General features: G+C 51.0%; 1 protein-coding gene across 2 annotated transcripts in view; it reads left to right on the top strand.

Annotated features, from left to right (window-relative positions):
• NKAIN1 (sodium/potassium transporting ATPase interacting 1) overlaps nucleotides 1–22,303 on the top strand; it is a 37,467-nt gene continuing 15,164 nt past the window's right edge. For both annotated transcript variants that reach the window (XM_080920685.1, XM_080920686.1), the window contains exon 1: nucleotides 1–196. In XM_080920685.1, the coding sequence (XP_080776811.1) occupies nucleotides 143–196 (54 nt within the window). In that variant the 5' untranslated portion in view covers nucleotides 1–142. The remainder of the gene's footprint in view (nucleotides 197–22,303) is intronic.

Genomic DNA, 22,303 nt, shown 5'->3' on the forward strand with positions numbered 1-22,303 from the left:
GGAGCCCGCGCGGACCGGGCGCACCATGCACTCGGGGTGCGGGCGGCCGGCCGCGGCTCTGGGGACCCGGCCCTAGTCGCCGGCCCCGCCGCCCCGGGGCGCCATCGGGACGACGCGGCCCCGCGCGGCGCGAGGAGGAGCCATGGGCAAGTGCAGCGGGCGCTGCACGCTGGTCGCCTTCTGCTGCCTGCAGCTGGTGAGCCGCGCGGAGCGGGGTGGGGCAGCGGCGGTGCTGGGGCGCCACCCGGGGTGCGGGGTGGCCGGGCGGAGCCTGCCCCGCGCGGGCCGGCTTGTCCCTTTGTGTGCGCTCCTCGCCTCAGCCCCGCGCTCGCGCGCACGGTCCAACGCTCCCGGGCTGCACGCGTCCGTTCGCTGTGTGTGCGTGAGCTCCCGCTGGGGGCTGCGCCCCGGGACTGGGGCTCCCTTGGGGCTGGGGGTGTGTCCGAGGCTGGTCTGTGCACTCGGCGAGGTCCCTGCCCGCATGTTCCCCACCAGATCGCTGGTTCCGTGGGTACCTCATCCCTCTGGGCTCCGCCCCTGTGAGCGTATCTCACAAAGTCTCTTTCTGCTCCTGTGTATGTCTCTGGAATGTTTTTATATCTATGGCCATTTCTGCTTCCTGTTTGGGTGTTGGGACCTCAGACTCTTGAGAACCGTCAGCTCTTCTTTGTGCTGCTTTCCTGCCTCCCGGCACCCTCCTGACTGGGTGGCCTGGGACGGAGAGCTACCTCCTTGAAGAGGGTAACCAGGAATTCATCTATCGTGGACCAGCCTGACCTGGCAGGCACCGGGACCCACTCTGTGGCTTTAGTCTGGTCACAGAGTCCTCCAGCGTCCCATGAGCCATCTGTTCTATCAGCTGCGGGGTGGGGTCAGGTAAAGAGTTCCCTGGTCCCATTGGATGAGGACACTTGAGTGTCCTGGGGAGTGTCCTGGGAAAAATCAGAGCATCTGGGGGCTCTGTGCTGGCCCCAGTTTGGGGGAAATGAGGTCTTTGACTGGAGGGCGGCAGAAGAGTGTATCCAGAGACTAAGAGTAACTGAGATCCTGACCTATGTATTGGGAGGAGGGTGATAGAGGAAAGATAGGGGTCTGCTGCCTCTCTTGGAACTATGGTCCAACACGGCTTTGCCTCTTGAGTAAGAACTGCAGACAGAATCAGGTCTGAGGAGGAGCCTGGGGCACTTGGGCCTCTCGCCTGTGGGTCCCATGGTCTGGATCTGCCTTCTGGCCTGCACCTGCCGACTGCTCCTCCCCTCAGGTGCAGAGGGCGGTGGGGAAGCTTTGAGTGGAGTGTGCAGGTGGCCTTGGTCCTCTCATCTTTCCTTGAGTCACCAGCCCCATGCCTGCTATCCACAGCATTGTCCTCTTGGTCTACATGAGAACCTCCTCAACCCCCACATTGGTGTCCTGGGGATTTCCCCCTCACAAGGCCTTCTGGTCTGTCAGGCACCATTCTCAAGGACCATCGAGGGGCTTAATTGCCACCAGGTAGGATGAAAAACTCCAAAAGGGCAGAGATAGCTCGTTTTGTTCCTGCCAAATCTCCAGCAGCTGGACAGTGCTTGACACCTCATTAATATTTGTAGACTAAGACTGGAGAGATGGATGGCTCAGCGGTTAAGAGCACTGGCTGCTCTTCCAGAGGTCCTGAGTTCAAATCCCAGCAGCCACGTAGTGGCTCGCAACCATCTGTAATGGGATCTGATGTCCTCTTCTGGTGTGTCTGAGGACAGCCACAGTGTACTTATATATAATAAATAAATCTTCTTTAAAAATCTATTTGTCAACTAAATGAAGAACCAGTTATTTGGCAGATCTGGGCTCATAGTAGAAATAGTCTCCTTTATATATTTCCAGGACCACAAGATGCCAAGAAATCTTCAAACTTTTTAGAGAATTCCTCCTCTTTAATTTTTTTTTAAAGTTTTTTTTTTTTTTTTGAATTGTGTGCACCTGTGTCCACATGTGTAAATGCAGGTGCACAAGGCATCCTGAAGAAGCCATCCGGCCCACTGGAGCTGGGGTTACAGGTGGTGTGTGCTGAGACTCAAACTCAGGCCCTCTGCAAAAGCACAGCCTTCTTAACTCAAGAGCCATCTCTCCAGCCCCAAGGATGTCTCCCTGTTTTTTGTTTGCTGTGTGTATCGTTCTTGTTTGTTTGGGACGTGTTCTAACTCTTCAGTTAGAACTGAAGCTGGTCTTGAACCTCCAGCCATCTTCCTGCCTCAGCCCCCTGAGTCCTGGCTTGGAACTGCAGGATGTCCAGCTTAAGTTTTAAACAACATTTTTTTGTTGTTGTTGTTTTATTTTGGTTCAAGACAGGGTTTTTCACTGTGTAGCCCTGACTATCCTGAAATTCACTCTGTAGACACAGGCTTCCAACTCACAGAGCTCTACCTGCCTCTGCCTCCCCTGTGCTAGGATTAAAGGTGTGCCAGCTCTACACCCAGCTTAAACTACATTTTCTTTGAACGTAAGGTATGAAGTGTAAGTACTCAGAATGGAGAATGGCGAGTTTTCTTCTCTCTGTGCCTGTGAGCAGTTTGTCCCCTTGCTCACTCTGGAGGGCTGTTAGGAATTCATTGGGTGCCAGCCACTACTCTTGGGAGTGCTTTTCTGCGAGTTAACTCATTTAACCTTCATTGTGACCCAGTGATGTGACTTGCTCAAAGGGATCCAGGAACTGAGATTCCGGCATGGGACCAGCCTTCTCTGTTGCCTTAGCTACAGCCTAAGTGGCTGTGGCTTTGGTACACTGGGGCCCATAGGGAGGTGCACACCCATCTTGGGAAGTAGAAGTGATACAGGGGGTCTCCCAGTCTCCAGGCTTTCCCAGCCCAGCGATGGCAGCTCTTCCACCAGCACCAAGCTAGCTCAGACAGGATCTGGATGGCTCCGGGCAGCTTGTGCGGGCTACGGGAGACAATTTAGGAAGTGCTGGGGGTTGGGGGAAACTTGAAAATTGGTCTCTTGGCTCTGTTGCTCTGTCTGAGCTGATTGCAGAGAGGGTCTTTCCAGCTGCCACTCACTAACCCCCTAGAGCCCCTGGCAGCCTGGCAGCTTCCAGAATGTGCTCTCAGGATGGTGAATGTACCAGCCTGAGGGGAGAAAGAGGTTCAGCTTTCTTATCCAAAGGACCAAGATATTAAAGAGGCAGTTAGATATTTTTCAGCTGAAAACGTTAAGAGAAAGGATCGTTTTTCCTTTTCTGAAGGAGGAAGCAAGCCAGTTGCAAACCCTTCCATGTTGGTGTAGACTTGTTTCGGGCAGAGGGTAGAACACAGGGGATAGAGCCTTGGAGGAAGCAGATCAGGACTGTGCCACGGATGTGGACAAGTACAGGGGTTAATTGAGGCTCTGGAGTTTGAGCAAAGCCACCTGGGTTCCAGATCCCTCTGTCCCCTAGTTATTTCCTCGCTGTGTGATCTTTGATAAGTCTCTCTTTCTCTCCCTTGTTGTTGTTTATTTTAATTAATTTAGTGTATGTGTGTGCAGATGCCACGGCATGTATGTAGAAGTCAAAGGACAACTTACAGCAGTCGGTTCTTTCCTTCCACAGAGCAAACTCAAGTTGTCAAGCTTAACAACAAGCACCTTTATTTAGCCTTAGAGCCATCCTGTTTGCCTGCCCTTGGATTTTTCTTGTTTGCGTTCTTTTGTTTTGAATTTGACACAGGGCTAATCTGTGTAGCCCTGGCCATCCTGGACCAGGCTGGCCTCCAACTCAAGAGATTCCCCCACCTCTGCCTCCAGAGTGCTGGGATTACAGGCCTGTGCCACCACACCAACCTGCTACTTCCCTTCTCCAAAGCACAACTTTGTTGTCTGTCAAGAACAGTTCGTGTGTGTGTGTGTGTGTGTGTGTGTGTGTGTGTGTGTTGGTGAATCTCAGTGCACCCCTCAGTCCCTCCCACATTTTCTACCTCTGGTGTCTCTCCTTGACTCTAGATCTCACTGTATTGGTAACCTGCAAGCCCTAGAGATCCCCTGTCCCTACCTCACACACACAGCTGACCCCATATTTTTCTTTCTTTTTTAAAAGAATTATTGGGGGCTGGAGAGATGGCTCAGCAGTTAAGAGCACTGGCTGCTCTTCCAGAGGTTTTGAGTTCAAATCCCAGCAACCACATGGTGGCTCACAGCCATCTGTAATGGGATCTGATGCCCTCTTCTGGTGTGTCTGAGGACAGCTGGAACCATACCCCAGGCAGTGCAGGTTTCATGTGCCTTCTGCAGGAAGTGGCAGGTACTAGGACCTCGAGCTGAGGGGCAGGAAGACTGGGTTCTAGCCCCGCTCTGACCTTGACATCTGTGCCCCCCCCCCCGCTGTGGCTCGGGGGGGGGGGTTGTTTACTTGTTATTTTCCCCACCTGTGTGAAGAACCTAAAGCCTGTCTCCTGGGCTCTGAGCTCTGCCTCAGTGGGATCTGAGAGGACATCTGGGCAGGTGTGAAGGTTTTGTAGTTCCCTTCTGTTGTCAGAACCTCCCAGAACCTTTGGTTTCCTGGGTTCTAATTACTGTAGTGAGCTAACCTTAGCAATACAGTTCACTCCCGGAGTCTCGCTCATTTGCATATTCCTCCCAACTCACCTCCTTCCAGAGGCTCCCGGCCACTCTGTTCTTCCGGTAAGGGGGATGAACTGGGGACGTTTGCCCCTGGGACTCGTCATCAGTTTCTTCATCATCATTATGGTTCCCGTTTCAGGAGGCCTGTGCTAACCACTTCGTTCGCATTACCTCATTTAAGCAAATGAGCTTACATATGTAAAGTGCTTGGCAGAGTGCCTGGTACATGTTAAACGATCAATAAACGCTAGCCATTTTCCTGCCTCTACCCTTTGCATTATCGTAATTCCTCGCTGTGGGACGGATGGTTTTATTATTCCCCTTTTCCAGATAAGGAAATTGAGGTGCCCAGGGGTGACGGAGGAGGTTGGCCCAGGGTCACCAAGCTCATGACAGAACTTGAATGCCAGCCCCCTTCTGCCTCTTGAGGAAATCTCACTATGTCTACCATGTCTACAGTTCCAGTGTTCAGATTCCTCATCTCAAACAATGCCTCCACAATGTGCTAGGAACAGTGTGGAGCTTCTTGTCCCAACCCTGTGTCACCTTGGACTGATGCTTTCTCCACGGGCCCCAGCTTCTACGTCTCCTTCCCACCTCACTGAGTGGTAGAAAGGCTTTTATTGTCAGGTGCCAGACACATAGTAGGTACTCAGAAGAATACTGGAATCATCTTCCCCCTACCCGCTTCCAGAAAGCTATTTGCTTCCCAGAAGGTGCTGGGTGGGTGAGGGGGAAGTAACTTCCAGCTGGGCCGAGAGTAATGGCGTGAAACCCCGTCCAGAGCTGATGGATGTCGTCATTAGCCGTAGTGATGGTGAGGTTGGAGCCAGGCAGCTCTAGGGGCCTGGGCTCTGCAACAGCCGCAGCTGTAAGCTCTTGGCTCCTTCGAAGGATCCGACTCTGCCCGAGGCTTGAGGTCCTTGAGCTGGCTTCAGAGTTGGGAGTGTGAAATTGTCTGGGTCACTCCTGGTCTTTAGTCCCTTGTGGACAGAATGGAAGCTGGGAGATGTACTCCCTTGAGCAGATGGACAAATGGAGGCCCTTCGAGGTGTAGGTAGGAGAGTGGCTTCATTGGCAGTGAATGGCGGGGGTTGGGATGGGAATCAGGCCAGTGTCGCTGCCACGGGCTCACCTATAAAGTAGTTAGAGCAGCTCTCTCCAGCATGACAGTCTGGGGATGTGGTGGCACATGTGTTGACAGTATCCTGTATGCGTCTGGCTGGGGAAGCACACCTTGCAGAGGTCAGAAGATCTGCCTACAGCTGGAGCTACAAGGATGTTGGGAGCCACCTCATGTAGGTGCTGGGAATCTAATTCAGATCCTCTGGGAGAATAGCAAGTGTTCTTAACCACTGAATCATCTCTCCATCTCCCTCCTCCTCTTCTTCCTCCTGTTCCTCCTCCTCCCCCTCTGCCTCTTTCTGTGGTTTTTGGTTTTTCGAGACAGGATTTCTCTGTGTAGCTTTAGCTGTCTTGGGACTCAGAGCAAGCTGGCCCCAGACTCAGAGATCCTCTTGCCTCTGCCTTCTGAATGCTGGGATGGTTTTTGTTGGTTTTAAGATGGGGTCTCATGCCTCCTCGCAGGCTGACCTCAAGCTCCTGATCCTCTTCTTTCCCTGCCCCAAATGTTGGTGTTATAGGCACGCATGCCCAAGAGTTGATTTCCTTACATGAAATATATGGGACTCGGTGGGAGAATAGGCCTGTCTTTCTATGTGGTGCCTGCTATGAGCCGAGTCTGGCATTGTGTTAGATTCCTGTCCCTTGGCATTATCCGGTTTATTCACGACTACATAAGTAGTAGATACGTGACAGGTCATGACTAAACTGGCACTCAAGAGTCTGGAACAGGAGGATTGTTGAGATTTTTAAGCCAGGACTGCTCCCTATCGTGAATTCCGGGTCAGCCTTGCTATAGAGTAAGATCCTGTCTTAAAACCAACACCACACACACAAGAGGTGTTGTCACACCTGCCTTTAATCTCAGCACTTGGGAGGCAGAAGCAAGAGGATCTCTGAACTTGAGGCAACCCTGGTCTACAGTGTGGGTTCCAGGACACCCTGAGCTGCATAACCCTGTCTCAGAAAGCACAAAGAAGAACTTGGCTTGGTGGTAGACAGCTCTACTGTCATCATCCTAGGAGACAGAGACAGGAGGATCTCTGTGAGTCTGCAGCCAGCCTGGTCTACCAAGTGAGTCCAGGGCTCTATAGTGAGACCCCATTTCAGTGGAAACGAAACAGCTACAGAATAAGAGGCCAACACGGTTCCTCGGCTGGCAAAAGATCCCCAGTGCCCACATAAAGGTGTAGAGAGAGAAATCAATTCCACAAAGTTGTCCTGACTGTCATTTGTCCTCCATGGCACACATGCCTTTCCCATCACATATACACACCAATAATTTTTTTTTATCATTTTATTTTATTTTGTGTGTATTGGTGTTTTGCCTACCTGTGAGTATGTATGTGAACCATGTGTGTGCTTGGTATCCATAGAAGCCGGAACTGGAGTAAGAGGTCGTTGTGAGCCACCACGTGGGCCCTGGGAGTTGAACCCACATCCTCTGGAAAAGCAATCAGTGCTCTTAACCACTAAGCCATTTCTTCATCTCCTACAATAATAAGATTTCTCACAAGGGGCCAGTGAAATGGATCAGCTGGTAAAAGCACTTGCTGCCAAGCCTGCTGTCCCGTCACGAAGGAAGCCTTGGGTTCAGTCCCAGCACCATATAAACTGAATGTGGTATCCCTTGCACACATCAGGAAGTTATGGTAGAAGAATCAGAAGCCAAGGTTATCCTAAACTGGATCTGTGGCCAGCCTGGGCTGCATGAGATCCTGTTAAAAAGGAGGAGTAAGTAGAGGTTCCATGACGAATCTGTGAGTGCCTGTGCCTGACTTCCCCTGCCCTGACCTAGAGAGCAACGGGGCATTATTCAGACAGTGAGAGAGAACATTGAGCCTCAGTACATACCTGCTTCCTGAGGACACTCACTTCTTCCAGCGGGAACAGGAGACTGAACATACTGGTTTGGAATGAGCTGTTGGCCATGGGCCTAAGTTTCTAGTCTCCTGGTCCTGCATCTCAAAGCTGGTGCATGTAAGGAGTCCAGGTGTGGATTCAGGGAACGCAGGCTTGAGATCAGTCTGGGCTCTGAGTTCCAGGCTTGTCTTTTTGTAACCAAGGGCAAGATTATCTCTGAGCTTCTCCCTGCATTCTTCTAAACCGAGGAGATAATGCTCTGCCTCTGTGTCATAAGGAGACCCTTTGAGTACGGACGATCAGAGGCAAAATGTTCACTAATCTGAGATGCCAAGGGGCAGGAAAAGCCTGTGCCCTTCCTTGGCGGTGGAGGGGCAGATTGGAGCAAGGGTTCTGTTTGGTCATGTGGACTTGCTGCTTGTTCCTTGATCTGTAAAATGGGCGTAATGACAGCAGCTGCCACATAGGGCTGTAAGAGTGTGACCTGAAGCAGGGCTGGCTCGAGAAGTGCATCTGCAGCTATGACTTGGAGTCCCAGTCTGTGAGATTGGAAACTGGAAGAGGGTATTAGACTTCATAAGTGTTTTGAGACTCGACAGAAGCCCAGTTGGGATGGCTGGCCGTGGGTTCAAGGACAGCCTGGGCTACCTGGACCCTACCTCAACCTCATCCTGTCTCTTCCTAAAAGAAACCATCGGCAGTCTGGGCTGGGGCCAGTAACTAGTTGGTGAATAACCTGTCTATGGTGGCGGTTGAGAATTTGTGTGCAGGATGGGTAACTTTCTGGAGATGTAGTTAGAGGATGGTACTGAGCAGCATAAAATTCTGTAGCAAATAGTGAAAAGTCTGTTCTTAGGTCCCTCTGCCCTGAACCTGTTTCTTCCAGACCCCTCCCTAATTCAGGGCCTGGGGGTACTCTGGATTCAGAAATGTGGACATTTTACCCCCAACCTGAGAAGAGAGAGCCCATGTTTCTCAGAGTCAGGTTAGCTCCTAACTCTTCTTTGCTTGGGAAGGGGGGGCAGGTTCTGCAGCCCCAGCCTGAACCAGAGATGTGGGTTTTCAATTACACAATTAAATGCACAATTAGGCGTAATTACCAGTGCTCCGAGCCCAAGACTGCTCATAACAGGCATGTAATCTACTGCAGCCTCTGTTTATACTGCGCAGCGCGCTCCCTAATGATGCCGAGATGCCTTTACACTGCACTGTTACCATGGAGATGAGCCTGCCGCCACCATGCAAAGCTGACAAATGGTTACTGTGGTCCTGGACCCCTGGATGGTTTCCACAGCCTCTGCAGCCACCTTGGAAGTGGAAGGGCTAGCTAGGTGGGTCAGGAGGGTAGGTCAGCCCTTCCAACACTCCTCCCTGTACAAGCCAGCCTTGGATCCATCAGGAGATCCTGAGTGGCCCTGAGCCACTAGGGAACTTCAGATCCCCTTGAGTCCTCCAGTCATGAGCAGGATGATCCAGCCCTGTGGGAATCTTCTCCAGCATCTCTGATCATTGAAAGGTTATCCTTGGCTTTGAGATTATTTGGTGCTGTGAACTTTTTCCTTTTCCCTCTTCAGGACTCTATGTGGTTGCTGGGAATTGAACTCAGGTCCTCTGGAAGAGCAGCCAGTGCTCTTAACCTCTGAGCCCCTTACCCTGTGGCTCTTAGCAGAAGTAAGGACAGGGAGTCTCTTGTAGCCTGACTAGCCTGGAGGTTGGTAGCTGAGGGTGACCTTGAACTCCCACTTCCCAAGTGCTGGGATTGCAGGTGTGTACCACCAGCACCTGGCCTTCCTTTTTGGTTTTTCGCTCTTCTCCTGTTGTTATTGAATGTGTGTGTGATGTGTGTACATGTGTGCCACAGCGTACATGTGAAGGTTAGAGGACAACTTTATGGAACTGGTTCTCTCCTTCCACCTTTATATGGGTTCACACTCAGGTCACCAGACTTTTCTTGCAAGTCTTTTTTTCCTGCTATTGCCATTTCACTGTGTGTGTGTGTGTGTGTGTGTGTGTGTGTGTGTGTGTGTGTGTTAGCTTGCCTGAGTGTATGTGTATCATATGCATTCAGAAGCCTGAGGAAGCATCTAGTCCCCTGGAACTGGACTTACAGGTTGTTGTGTGTCAAATCCAGTCAAGTGTTTTTTTGTTTTGTTTTGTTTTAATTTCTTTTTTTTAAGATTTGTTTATTTATTGTTTATACATACACTGTAGTTGTCTTCAGACACACCAGAAGAGGGCATCAGATCTCATTACAGATGGTTGTGAGCCACCATGTGGTTGCTGGGATTTGAACTAAGGACCTCTGGAAGAACAGTCAGTGCTCTTAACCACTGAACCATCTCTCCATCCCCCAGTCAAGCTAGCTCTCCAGCCTCCTCCCTACACACAATATCTGTGAGCACCTACAATGTGCTAGCTCCTAGGAACCCAGGTGGGTTAGACAAAGTTGATCACTTAATTTGTGGCATCAATCAGAGTGCTTTGAAACTGCAACTTGGATGTGGTGTTTGTTTCTTTGTTCCGTTCTGGTGTTGTTGTTTCTTTTCTGCTGATCACTGAAGTAGACCCTGGTTCTACCTGAGAGCCACGCTCCAGCCCTACCCCTTAACGATCTGGTCGATAACCCAGACGGCAGTTTGTTGCTTTCGCTGTGCTGGAGGTGTTGGCAATCCTAACTGGTGCTGGACACTGGGTGCTAGAGTGAGGGTTGTCTGCCCTTCTCGAACCTTCTCCACACACCCTGTCATTCCCACTTAATAGATGGGGCAGCTTGAGACTTAGAAGGCTTAAGTAGCCTCTCAGCCCTTGAGGGGCAGAACAAGACATCCAGTGATGGTTTATCTCACCCCACCAAGGTACCATTTCTCTGGAGCATCCCGCCAGCATCCCTAGAGAACACAGCATTTGGTTGGAGGGTCAGTTGTCCAGCAAAGCTCAGGACTGTTCTAAATTTACAATTTTCCTAATTGGAACGGGAAAAACTGGATTGATTTCCTTCCTTCCTTCCTTCCTGCCTGCCTGCCTTCCTTTTTTTCTTCCTTCCTTTTCTTATTTATTTTTGAATGGCCATAAACTCCACCCTGGTGCTAAGCGGGACAAACCAAAGCCTAGAGATGATTTGAGGTCTGCCCAAGACTGCCTTCTAAGTAGCACCAAACTGGAACCCAAGGTAACTTTAGGACACTTGTCTGAGCCTTCCTCATAAGCCCTTCCAGTTTGTTTTAGGTGAGAAGGAAGGATGTGTTGTTTGAGATGAAATGTCACGCAGCCCAGCCTCAAACTCTCTGTGTCTTACGATGACCTTGAACCCAGAATCGTGCAGCTTCAGCCTCCAGAGCTGGGGTTGCTGGTTCAGCCACCAGTCTGTTACAGGGAAAACGGAGTCTGTCAGCAGTCTGTGTGCGTGTTTGTGCACACGCCTAGCTGCACGGGACCGCAGACTGAAGCGTTTGTGGGGCAGACTCTGGCACGGAGAGATTTGTGGATCAATAAACATCCTTTTTTTGCTTCCTCCTTCTTCATTTATTCATGAACTCTGAACTCCCAGGCTCCCAAGAAACTGCCTGGAAGAAAGCAATTAGAACGTAATTAGAGCCACTCCTATTGCCAGCAGGGGTGGGGTGGCCCCGGGAGTTCCCTGTAGCCCCAGCTTCTGTAGCCTGTGCACACTCCGGCTTCTGCTCACCCACAGAGACAGGAACACCCTCAGCAGGGACAAGGACTGCTCTAAGAAGAGCTAAAGCACTCGAGTGCTGCTCTGGGCTCTGGAGAAGGGCTCTCTGCTTTGCCATGCATCTCCTATGAGGAGTCTCCCAACAGTCTGTGTGCTGAGCTCTTGGGCTCACCCTATTAAGGATCCCCCGCCATACATTGCAAGCAAAGGAAAAAGCCCCATGGTTCCTGCTTTCCAGCAAGCCCACTTAGCACACCATAGCCAATGAGGACTGCCAGGACGGCAGAACCTCATAAATCACCTGGAGGGAGCCATTTACCAGCCAAGGTTTCTTTCACTGCCAAATGATTAATATTAATAATAAGCCGGGTGTGATGGTGTATGCCTATAACCCCAGATCCCTGGGGATCAGGGCATGAGGATGGAGAGGCTGAGGCCAGTCTAAGCCGTATAGAAAGACCTTGTCTCAAAACCCAACAGAGGTAGCACTTGGGAGGTGGAAGCAGGAAGACCACAAGGCAAAGGCCAGCCTCAGCTACATAGAAAGTGTGAGGCCATCCTGGGCTACATAAGAGCTCGTCTATAAAGCAAACAATTCTAAGTATAAATTGGCCAATACTTACTGAGCTTTTTGTTGTTGTTTTTGTTTTGAGATGGTGTCTCACTACTTAGTGATGGCTGGCCTAGAACTTGATATACATACTAGGTGGCTTCGAACTCCCAGAGATCTGCGTGTCTCTACCTCCCTAGTGCTGGAACTAAAGACACTGCACACCATGTTCAGCTTATGAGACACTTCTGAGCTGAAACATTTTGGCTTATAGGACATTTCACCTGCTTGTCACCTATATGGTGACCCATTGGCGAGGAGAAGCCACCAGGGTTCACCTATTCTGTGAGGAACAGGAAGACAAAGGCAGAGCTGACTGGCAAGACCCCTCCCTCTGGCTCCATTTTCTCACTTCTGGTAACCTTGGGTGATAGCACCATTGTGTAGACATTGACTCTGATATACAGATGGGGAAACTGAGGCTCAGGACTTGACAAAATCTGACCGAGGTTGGACTCTCGTCATCCTGAGCTTCCTTGCCAAAGGCCTTGAACACTGTTTAATGTGCCCTTCTTTGGGACCAGCACATCTCTGTTCCATTTTTAATGCCCTGTGCCCCACCTCTAGCTTGAGTTGCCATCCCCAGCTAGTTGCTACCCTGCCCCCAGCATTCTTGGCAAAAGAAGACCAAGGCCTAAAGGATGAGAGGCCCTGGCCTCTTGAGGGGAGGTCACCATGACTACCAAGGTTGTAGCCATGGAGATAGCCCCTCTAGCCCATGGTTTGAGACCACGAGGTTGTTGCTTCCTGATGGAGAGAGAAAGGAGCCATCTGGGACCTAGATGGACAGAGTGGGGGTGATGAGCTGGAAGGACTAGGGCTGGTAGTTAGTGGATTTCCTTACCTACCTTGGGGGAAATTGCCATGACAACCAGCTTCCCGTCACTGACCTCTCTATGAGACCCTGCCCCTTTTCTCTGAGTAACAAGTAGTCACCCTGGCAACAGGCCTTATGCCCATCAGGGGCCATGACTTGCCTTGGCCCCTCCCTTTCAAGTAGAGAACTACGTTGCACATTTGGCTCCAGCCAACTGGAGGTGGGTCCTCTACAGCTTACCTGCCCCTCCCTGTCAACCCTGGATCCAGCCAATGCATCTTCAGCTCCCAGGAGATCTTAATGGGATACCATGTTGATCTTGTTCCCTCTGCCTAAAACCTGCCATGGCTCCTCATTGGCTTCCTGCCCTCGGGTAGCCTAAAGCTACCTTCTCAATCCTGAGTGGGTGTTGGGATTGCCCAGAGGGCTTGCAGGTTTCTGAGAGGTGGGGTGGTGTATATATGTCTGTAATCCCAGCATCTGGAGACAGGGCGGAACAATCTCCGGATAGCTAGCCAGGGATACATAAGACTTCCAGGCCAGCCAGGACTACATAGTGAGATCTTGTCTCAAAGAAACAAAATATTTCCATTTTGTTTCTTTCCCTAGAGTTCCTGGTTTAGTAGGTCTGGAGTGGGACCCTTCCATTTTCATTTCTAACAGTTTCCCAGGTGGCAATGCTGGCACTAGTGGTTCAGATACTGTGGTCCACCCGGGCTGTCCTTCTGAGCTTTCTTTTTTTCCATGTCCTTATTTTGAACATGCTGGGGTGTGTTTGTGTGTGTGACAGCCCACGTGTGTGCTCGCCATGGCTTTGCCTGTGGAGGCCAGGGTCAAGTTTAGGTAGTTGCTTCTTCTTCTAGCATGTGGGTCTCGGGGGTCCAACTCGGGCTGTCAATCATTCTATCCTGGAGCCTCGACTCCAGTCCGCACTTGCGCCATGTTCCTGTCTCCACGTTCAGCCATGTTCACCTGACCACCAGGTCTTTGCCTCTGCAGTCGCTCGCTGTCTCCTACTTATCTACTGGGCCAGCCATTCTTCTTCCCCTTGACTCCCTGCTCCTGCCTCTTCCCCAGGTTTAAATAAGACTCTTTCCCGGAGCCCAGGCACCGAGCATAGCCTGATGAATGCCATTGATGACCAGGGTATGTGAGTGATGGATCATTTGGCTGGTGACACACTGGCTGTCACACTCTGTGCCAGGTGCTGGGGTTCAGAGATACCAGTGGTAATGGGGAGACACCATGAGTGCTGGACCAGAAGAGAGAGGGATACGGGATGGGGAATGCAGCTCAGGCAGGAAGGCGCTTGCTTAGCATGCGTCTAGTCCTGCGTATACCTCAGCAGAGCATCAAGAGGTGAAGGCAAGAGGTTCAGAAGCTCAGGGTAACCCTCAGCTGCAACACAGTGAGTTCAGAGCCAGCTTGGGCTTTGTGAGACTGTCTCGGAAAAATGAAACAAAGGGCAGGTAAGATGGCTCAGGGGGTAAAGATACTTGCTGAGGAATTCTTGCCCCCACCCAACCCCGTAGTTAGGTTCCTGAGACCCAAGTAAAGGTGTGATGAGAAACTGATTTTACAAAGCTGTCCCCTGATTTCCACATGTGTGCCATGTCATACACAGGTACATTTGTATGGTTTTGAAGGGGAGGAAATGGAAATGAAGAGCCTTTGGAAGGGCTTCTTCAATGCCCCAGGGAGGTCTTTGTAGGACTGAGAAGTCTGAATGGTAGAAGGGCACCGACCTTCTCAGGCCATTGTATTCACTAGACCAAACAGGAGTTCTCTGGGTTGAACCTGTTCTGGGGTGGAGCTAGGACTTGAACCTGGTATTTCTGATGCTGAGTCCCAAGCTCTTCAAACCCTACACTGCCCCCATGTAACATGAGATGTTCCTGGCAGACCCATAATCCTTATAGGGGACCTGGGCATTACTAGGGGACCTCCTCTGGCCACGCCCCTTGCTGTTAGACTAGAGCCTACTCAACAGCAGAGCCCAGTAAAGGCAAGCCAGCTGCTAGGGGTGGGGCAAGTCCAGCTGTGGCTGACAGGGTCCTGTATATGAGGCTCTTTCCAGAAATGGCAAGGCTGCATGAGGCTGCCTTTCTCTAATGTCCAGCAATGCCCCTTCCCCTGGGACAGGACTCCATAGCCAGAGAAATGGAAACCAGGCCTGGCTTTCACACCAGTAAGTCAAGAAACAAAATAGAATATACTTTATTTAGAGGTCCGTTGTTTTCATTCATCACCTTTATTTTGGTTGTTTTGTTAGAAAAGGGTCTTGCTATGTAACCCAGGCTGGGCAGGAACTTAGTATGAGGCTGATCTCCTTCAGAGTCTCTGGATTACAGACACAGTCCATTATACCCAGCTGTTGGTAACTTAAGTGTTCAGGTACAAATAGATGTGTAGGGCTCTGTTGCTAGTCTTCCCTGAGACGTTAGGGAAGGGCATCAGGGAGTACGGTACAGGCACAGGCTCTCCCAGGGGTTTGATGAACCTCAGGCACTGCCAGCTGCTCAGCCTGTCACTGCCTGTCTGCTGGTCAGTGGCCCTATAAGTCTTCTGAGTGGACTGCTGTCCCCAAGCTGCCACAAGCTGTCATCCCTAAGACAGGCCACCAGGGACAAGGCATCCTCTGCTAAAGTGAAGAGCTGTCTGAGGCTATGCTTGTGGGAGCCTGGGTTCACCCAACAGGAAGTGGGCATAGCAGGAGTGAAGGAGCATGGGTTATGAAGGCTCACTAGGGTCCAGTGCTTGATGAGGGACCCCATGTGCCCCTCCCTCCAGCTCCTGCCCCCTCCCCCAACCCCCATCCCTACCATGAGTGGCAGTCATTGTTCAGCCTCTCTGAGCCAGTCCCTTGTCCATCAAGTGGAGGGGCTGATTAACCACAGCCGGCACCTAAGTTTTTGCCTCTTTGACTCAGTCAGTGGTTTTGACTTTTATATTTATTTGTTTGCTTGCTCGCTCGTTCCGAATTGTTTTCAGTTAGGGTTACTGTGATAAAACACCAGGACCAAAAACACCTTGGGGAGGAAAGGGTTTATTTGGCTCACACTTCTACACCACTGTTCATCACCAAAGGAAGTCAGGACAGGAACTCGAACAAGGTAGGAACTGAGGCAGAAGCCACAGAGGAGTGCTGCTTACTGGCTTTCTTATAGAACCCAGCTCCAGCCCTGGGTCACACCGCCCACCATGGTCTTCCCCAGCAATCACTAATCAAGAAAATACTCCAAGGTTTGCCTACAGCCAGATCTTTTTCTTTTTAACTTAAAAAATTATTTATCAAATATAAGTACACTGTAGCTGTCTTCAGACACCAGATCCTATTACAGATGGTTGTGAGCCACCATGTGGTTGCTGGGATTTGAACTCAGAACCTCTAGAAGAGCAACCAGTGCTCGTAACCGCTGAGCCATCTCTCTAGCCCTCTTTTTAACTTTTAATTGATTCTTTGTGAATATCACATCTAGCACGCCAACCCCACTCATCTCTCCATCCCTTCATTTCCACCATCTGCCCTCACAATGTCCCCCAAAAAACAACAGGGAAAAAAAAAATCTCATCATGAAGCTGAAGTGTGTCATGGTGTGTCCCACTGAATACCTTTTTATCTACACTTCTTTACTTTCAAATGTCTATTGCAATGACTCCTTGGTCTGCAGGACACCTCTTTCACATGTTCCCACAGTTCACAGATGGGTAGAAGTTGGAATGGGCCAACTCAGAGCCCTGGATCTGGGCCTGGGGGTCAGCTGAGGTCAGCCCACCAGCTCTCCTGTACTCCGACCATCAGGGTGAGCTCTCCAGTGCTGCCCCGGCTAGCTCACCCAGTGCTGCAGCTGACAAGGGACAGGGGCTGGCTCACCCACACCCCCTGGGGTCAACTCTACTGTGTTGCCCAAACAAGGTAGAAGGCCCACTCCCTTGACTGCTGTAAGTGGTGAGGGGCAAACCCAGCTCTCCCTCACCCCAGGGGCCAGCCCTCCCATCTGCTGCCTGCCTACCACAGGTTGGGGTGGGGCAGCACAGCAGAGAGATGGGGCTATCTCACCAGCACCTCTGCCACCAGGGCCAGCGCCACTGTGTTACCTAGGCGAGGTGCAGCTAATACAGCCAAGTGTTATGGAGGTATTTTCTCTGTTGAGGTTCCCTCCTCTCAGATGACTATAGCTTGTGTTAAGTTCTCTCTTTCTGTGTGTATGTGTGTGTGTATGTGCGTGTGTATGTGTGTGTGCACTCTCACCCTGACCTCAAGGAATATGTGCATGCATGCCATGGTGCATAGGTGGAAAGAAGGTCAGAGGACAACTTGCACACATTGATTCTCTCTTCCTCCATGACGGACCTAGGAATTGAACTTGGATCATCAACCTTGGCAAAAGATGTTGTTACCCACTGAGCCATTTCTCAGGATGGAACTCTGAAGCCCAGGCTGACCTCTTGCCTCAGCCTCGTAAGTGTCGGGTTATAAATGTGAGTCACCATGTCCAGCTGGCATTTAACTAAGGTTCTGCAAACAGTGCCTAGAGTAATCTTGGCCTTAATACGCCACCACCACAGGCTCACAGAGGTATGTCTGAAACCTGTAGTCAGGACTGCTGGATATTTTCCCAGGCACAGGGTCCTGGGATACAAGAAGGGTCCCTGACAGCATCCTGTAGCACAGGCCCAGAGGAGGGGACAAGATCCAATGCCCATCTCCTTCATTACTCCAGGGGAGGAGGGCCCTCGGATCAGCAGTCTCTTAAGGACTGTCCTGGAAAGTTCATGCCATTTCTATCGGGATCCAGTTAAGAGCACAGTTGCAGACCCTGAACAGTGGAAGCTGCAGGCTCCTCTCTTCTGGACGACTGGCCAAGAGTCTGATGTTCAACCTTACTCTGTGGCCTTGGTTCTTCTGGGTTCATGGGGAAGGGCAGGTGGTCTACTGCCAGGCAATCTCAGGAAGAAGTCCTAGGATCATAGACATTCTTGGGAGGAAGGGCTCCAACCTACTGGCACCCATGAACCCAGGAAGGGTTTCCTTTATGGAGAGAAACTGGGGCAGCTCACAGGGCAGTGAGTGAGGTAAGAGCTGGGACCTCCAGCCAGAGACCCTGGTGGAAATCCTCAGAGCCCTGTCACCTTAGCTGATGACTCTGTGTTTCAGTTGTCCCGAGTGCAGAGATCCAAGTCCGCCCCGCATGTCTGTTGAGAGACAAATGGAAGGAAGCTTTCTAGAACCAGGAGACGCGTGGCAGAGGGTGTTGGCTGTTACTATCTCTTCTTGGCATACCGGAACTGTAGTACAATGTCTCATGAAATGAGCCCTACTCAGTGTTAGCACACAGTAGGTTCCATGAAGTAGGCCTCCCTTCCCTGCTCCCCTTTGGCCTCCTGTATAACCAGTTACTTCCCCTACCCCCAAATAGATTCTGCCTGCACTCTGGCTCATCGCAAGAGGTGGCCCGGCTTTGTCCCTTTTGCCCCTCTGTCACTCCTTTTCGGCCTCTAGGCCTGCCCAAGGCAGACTGTAGGTGTCCGGTTAAGAATTTGGGCTCTGGGCACACCACCTTGCTTGCTGAAGATTGCCTCTCTTATCCCTGATCTCAGGCTAGAGTCTGCCCTCCGTTGAAGGGTGGGGTGATGACCCCTCGGGGGGCCTAGTGAGATAGATGGGGTATGCTGGCGCAAAGCCTGATACCGGCGGTGCGTGCAGAATCTTAGCCGCTGTCTTTATGCTGTGTTCAAGTTCAAAGCGGAAATCTGTCAAATCTTCTCAGTGGGATATCCCCTTGGGATGCTCTGTGCAGCCCTCCCTTCTCCCGCAGCCCCATCTCACACTCTGCACACAGACCCCAAATAACTTCTCATGGGGGGGGAGCAGACTGGAATGAAGCACCCCACCCCCTATGGCAGATAGGTAACAGGGGAAAGTTTTTGTGGGTGTGGGAGACACTCCCTCCCTTTATTTAAGATAGAGTCCTTAATGCTAATGACTCTAACACCTATGCAAATAAGCCTTCAGCCTGTGGAGGGAGGGTAAGGGCTGTGTAAAAGACAGGGTGCCAAGGGATTAGGCTCCCTCCTCTCTTCAAGCCTCCACGTCGTTATCCATCCCGCAGGGGTAATACTAACGTGTGCCGGAGCATCCTAATCTACAGTCTGCACTTTTCAGGGCTGTCCAGATGTTGGTGTCTGCTGGGATCCCAGCTAGGGATCCATTACTCTGGGATCCTAGGGCGGAGGGGCTCCTGACACCCAGTGCTGTTGCTGGGCAGAATTCCCTACCTGACTCTTAGGCAGACATGGTTGCCATAGCAGTGAGGCTGGTTTTCATCAGCATTTCCTTCCCGGGAGCCTCAAGGCAAGAGGGCCACTAAGTCAGCCAGGGATAAGGCGCTTTGTTTCCCTGCTCCGGTCATAGGAGGTGTGGCATCAGCCTGGAGGGGTGACCCCACACCAGGTGACTGATGTTTTCGGAGTGGCATGTAGCCTCACTCCCCAGATCCAGGCTCTTGTCATGCTCTGCCGGGTCGGTCCCCCAGACACAGTAGTCCTTCCCATCCTGCCCTCCGTGCCCTCTGTTCTACCCAGATACCCTCCTCGGAACCTCTGCATTAACCTACTGCCTCCCCACTCGAGCAAGCAAGCCTTCCTGACCACGCCCACCTTAGCTCTCTTCCTGGACCCTTTCTTCAGAGCACTGAGCAGAGTAATTTTGCTTGCTAGGTGTGTGTGTCTGTGTGAGTCTGTAATGAGACAGGGTGTATCTTTGTGTAGCCCTGACTACTCAATTTGTAGAGCAGGCTGGTCTCGAACTCACAGAGATCTACCTACCTCTGCCTCCTGAGTGCTGGGATTGAGGGGTATATGCTGCCACCACTTCCCCACACCACCCGCCTCATTACATTTTTAGAAATGTTTTTTGAGTCTAAGAATCATATAGCCCTGGCTGGCTTTGGCCTGACTCTGTCTCAGATTAGATTCTGTCTCAGGTCCAGCAAGTTTATTTTCATGATGTCTAACTTGCCTGCTTCATTTTGGCTGATTGTGATTTTGACCTCATAACAAAGCTTGTCATCGAATCCAAGGTCATGCTTTTGTGTCTTTTCAAATGGAGTCTATGTGACCCTGGCTCTCCTGGAATTTGCTCCTTAGACCAGGCTGGCCCCAAACTCACAGAGCTCTACCTACCTCTGCCTCCGGAGTGCTGGGATTAAAGGTGTGTGTTACCATACCTTGCTAGGTCTATGCCTCTAAGAGCTTCACACTTAGCTCTTGTGTGTAGGTTGGTCCAACCTGAGATGTCATACAGTGTCCTTGTCTCCACTGGGTGTGCCTGGTGCCCAGGCTTCCTCAGCACACTTCTGGGAGGACTCAGGGCTAAGTCTGTCTGAAACAGGGTGTCCACAGCAGTTCCTGGTGTTGTCTGGGGCGGGGGGGTGAGGAGGTCTGAGATCTATGTTTTCCCTGGAGGAGGCAGAGGGAATCTGGTCTGATTGAGAACTGGAGGAGCTGGAGGAGAGAAAGCCTTCCTCTTCAGTAGAAGACCTTGGTGGTCCTTAATGAAGCAGCTCCCCGAAACAATCCTGTTGGGAGGTGGATGTAAACACATACACTTTATTTGGCTTGAACTGGGGACTGGCTGTAGGTTTATGGACCTACTCTGTGCAATCAGTTCTCTCCTTCCATCTTTATGTGCATGTCAAAGCGTGAACTCAGGCTGTTAGGATGGCATAATCTGGTGGGCAGATGACTTTACTGCCGAGCCATCTTGCCAGCCCCAAGCTTGGTCTTTTTTTAAACGCTCATGTTATTCAGGCTTCCTTACATTCCTATATGTTTTTTTAAGACCAGCTTTTCCACTTCATTTATTTTATTTTATTTATTTATTCATTTTTTGAGACAAAGTCACCGTATAGCTCTGGCTGGCCTGGACGGCACTTTGTGCTGCCTTTGTCCCACACCGACCACCGCCCCGCCCTATTTGCCCTCGGCGGTTAGAGGCCAGGTGGCGAGGAATCAACCGCACAGGTTCTGGGAGCAGGTGAGAACGCTGGAACAAGCTTGTACGAACGCTGCCACACGCTCATTTCATAAACCACAGGGGCGCCCTTTATGCCCTCTACCCGTGTCTCATTGGTCCCAAGCAAGCATCTCTTCCAAGCAACCGGTCCAGATTGGCTGGCATTGTCTCTGTCAGCAATCCTTGGTCTCTCAGGCAGTCTTCAATTAGGTTGTCCTGCAGAAGTTGCCTCTGCGGCTGCGTGACCCCAACCCCCGTTTATGCAGAGGCAGCCACCACTGTTCCTCCTATGTAGACCAGGCTAGTCTAGAACTCATAGAGATCCACCTGCCTCTGTCTCCCAAGTTCTGGGATTAAAGGCACCACTGCCCAGCTCCCTGTCCATTTCTTAAAAAACAAAGGTTGTTGCTATGTTAATGGAGACCGTGCAGAGTCTGTGGTTCAAGCTGGAAAACACTGCCGTCTAAGGTTATTAACACACCCTCCTGGCCATGTTTGATTGCTGAGATGTGTTTTGCTAGCTCTAGCCTCTGTCAGTTACTAGCCTCTGGCAAGTGTTAAAAACCTTCCTAAACCACCATTTCTCATCTATAAAAATGGAAAAATTTAAAACTGGTTGTTTTTTGTTCTAGGGTTCCCCCACCTTATCTCCACCCCATTTATTGCTCCTGCAATCCTAAACTCTGCCATAGTTAATTCCGTGCCTAAGTGCCAGCTCCATTAAGGTGCTTTCTGTCAGGAGTTTTTGGCTTAATTATGGGGTGGTGCGCATTGTACTTAGTCAGAGAATCTGATTAATCACCGTTTTATTTATCTGAATGTTTGTCTGTAGCCAAGCATCTCTGGGGAGGTCTTTGTGCTGAGTTTTCCTGGCTTAGAAGATTCTCCCACTCCCTCTGCCTTCAGAGGAGCCTTCCCTGCGTTGCCCCAGGGCCTGCTGGGAGCCAAGCAATGTCGACAACTGCCAGGAATTGAGAGTTCTGGGAGAGTTGGAACCCAGGCCTGGAAAATAATTGTGTCCTCAGCTTTCTAAGAACACTCTATGCCTGCTCACCCCATCTCCCATCTCCAGTCCAGCCTCCTTAAAAGCCCTAACTTCTTTAGCTGTCTCCTTAGAGTTTCTCTGCCCCAGTAATAGATGGTTCATGTTAAGAACATGTAGGTTCCCAGCATCTACATCTGTTGGCTCCCAACAGCTTGTAATTCCAGCTACTGGAGAACAACGCCCTCTTCTGGCCTCTATCGCTACTGCACTCACGTGTGCACACATAATTAAAATCTGGAGGGAAAAGTGTTTCTCTGGCCCTTAGACCATCACATGAGCTCTTAGCCTGAGGTCCAGCCTCAACTTTCCCTTCTTGCCACCTCGACTGAGCCTCAGACCACACCCCTGCACTCCCTCCTTTCTCCTCTACCCAGAACTAGCCTCATCCTGCCCACATTTCTGCAGCCTGCCTCAGAGCAGATGAGGCCCTGCCTTCTCCTCCTACCCTCTTGTAATGGCTACACTGCATCCTGCCATGTACAAGCATGGTGCTCCACCAAGCTCAATACCATCTCCCCTGTAAAGCCTTCCTGGACTCTCCAAGGGGTTCCAGGGTTTTCCTCTCTCTGGTCACGATCCTTTCATTG

This window comes from Micromys minutus (assembly GCF_963924665.1).
Source record: "Micromys minutus genome assembly, chromosome: 9".
Lineage (NCBI taxonomy): Eukaryota > Metazoa > Chordata > Mammalia > Rodentia > Muridae > Micromys > Micromys minutus.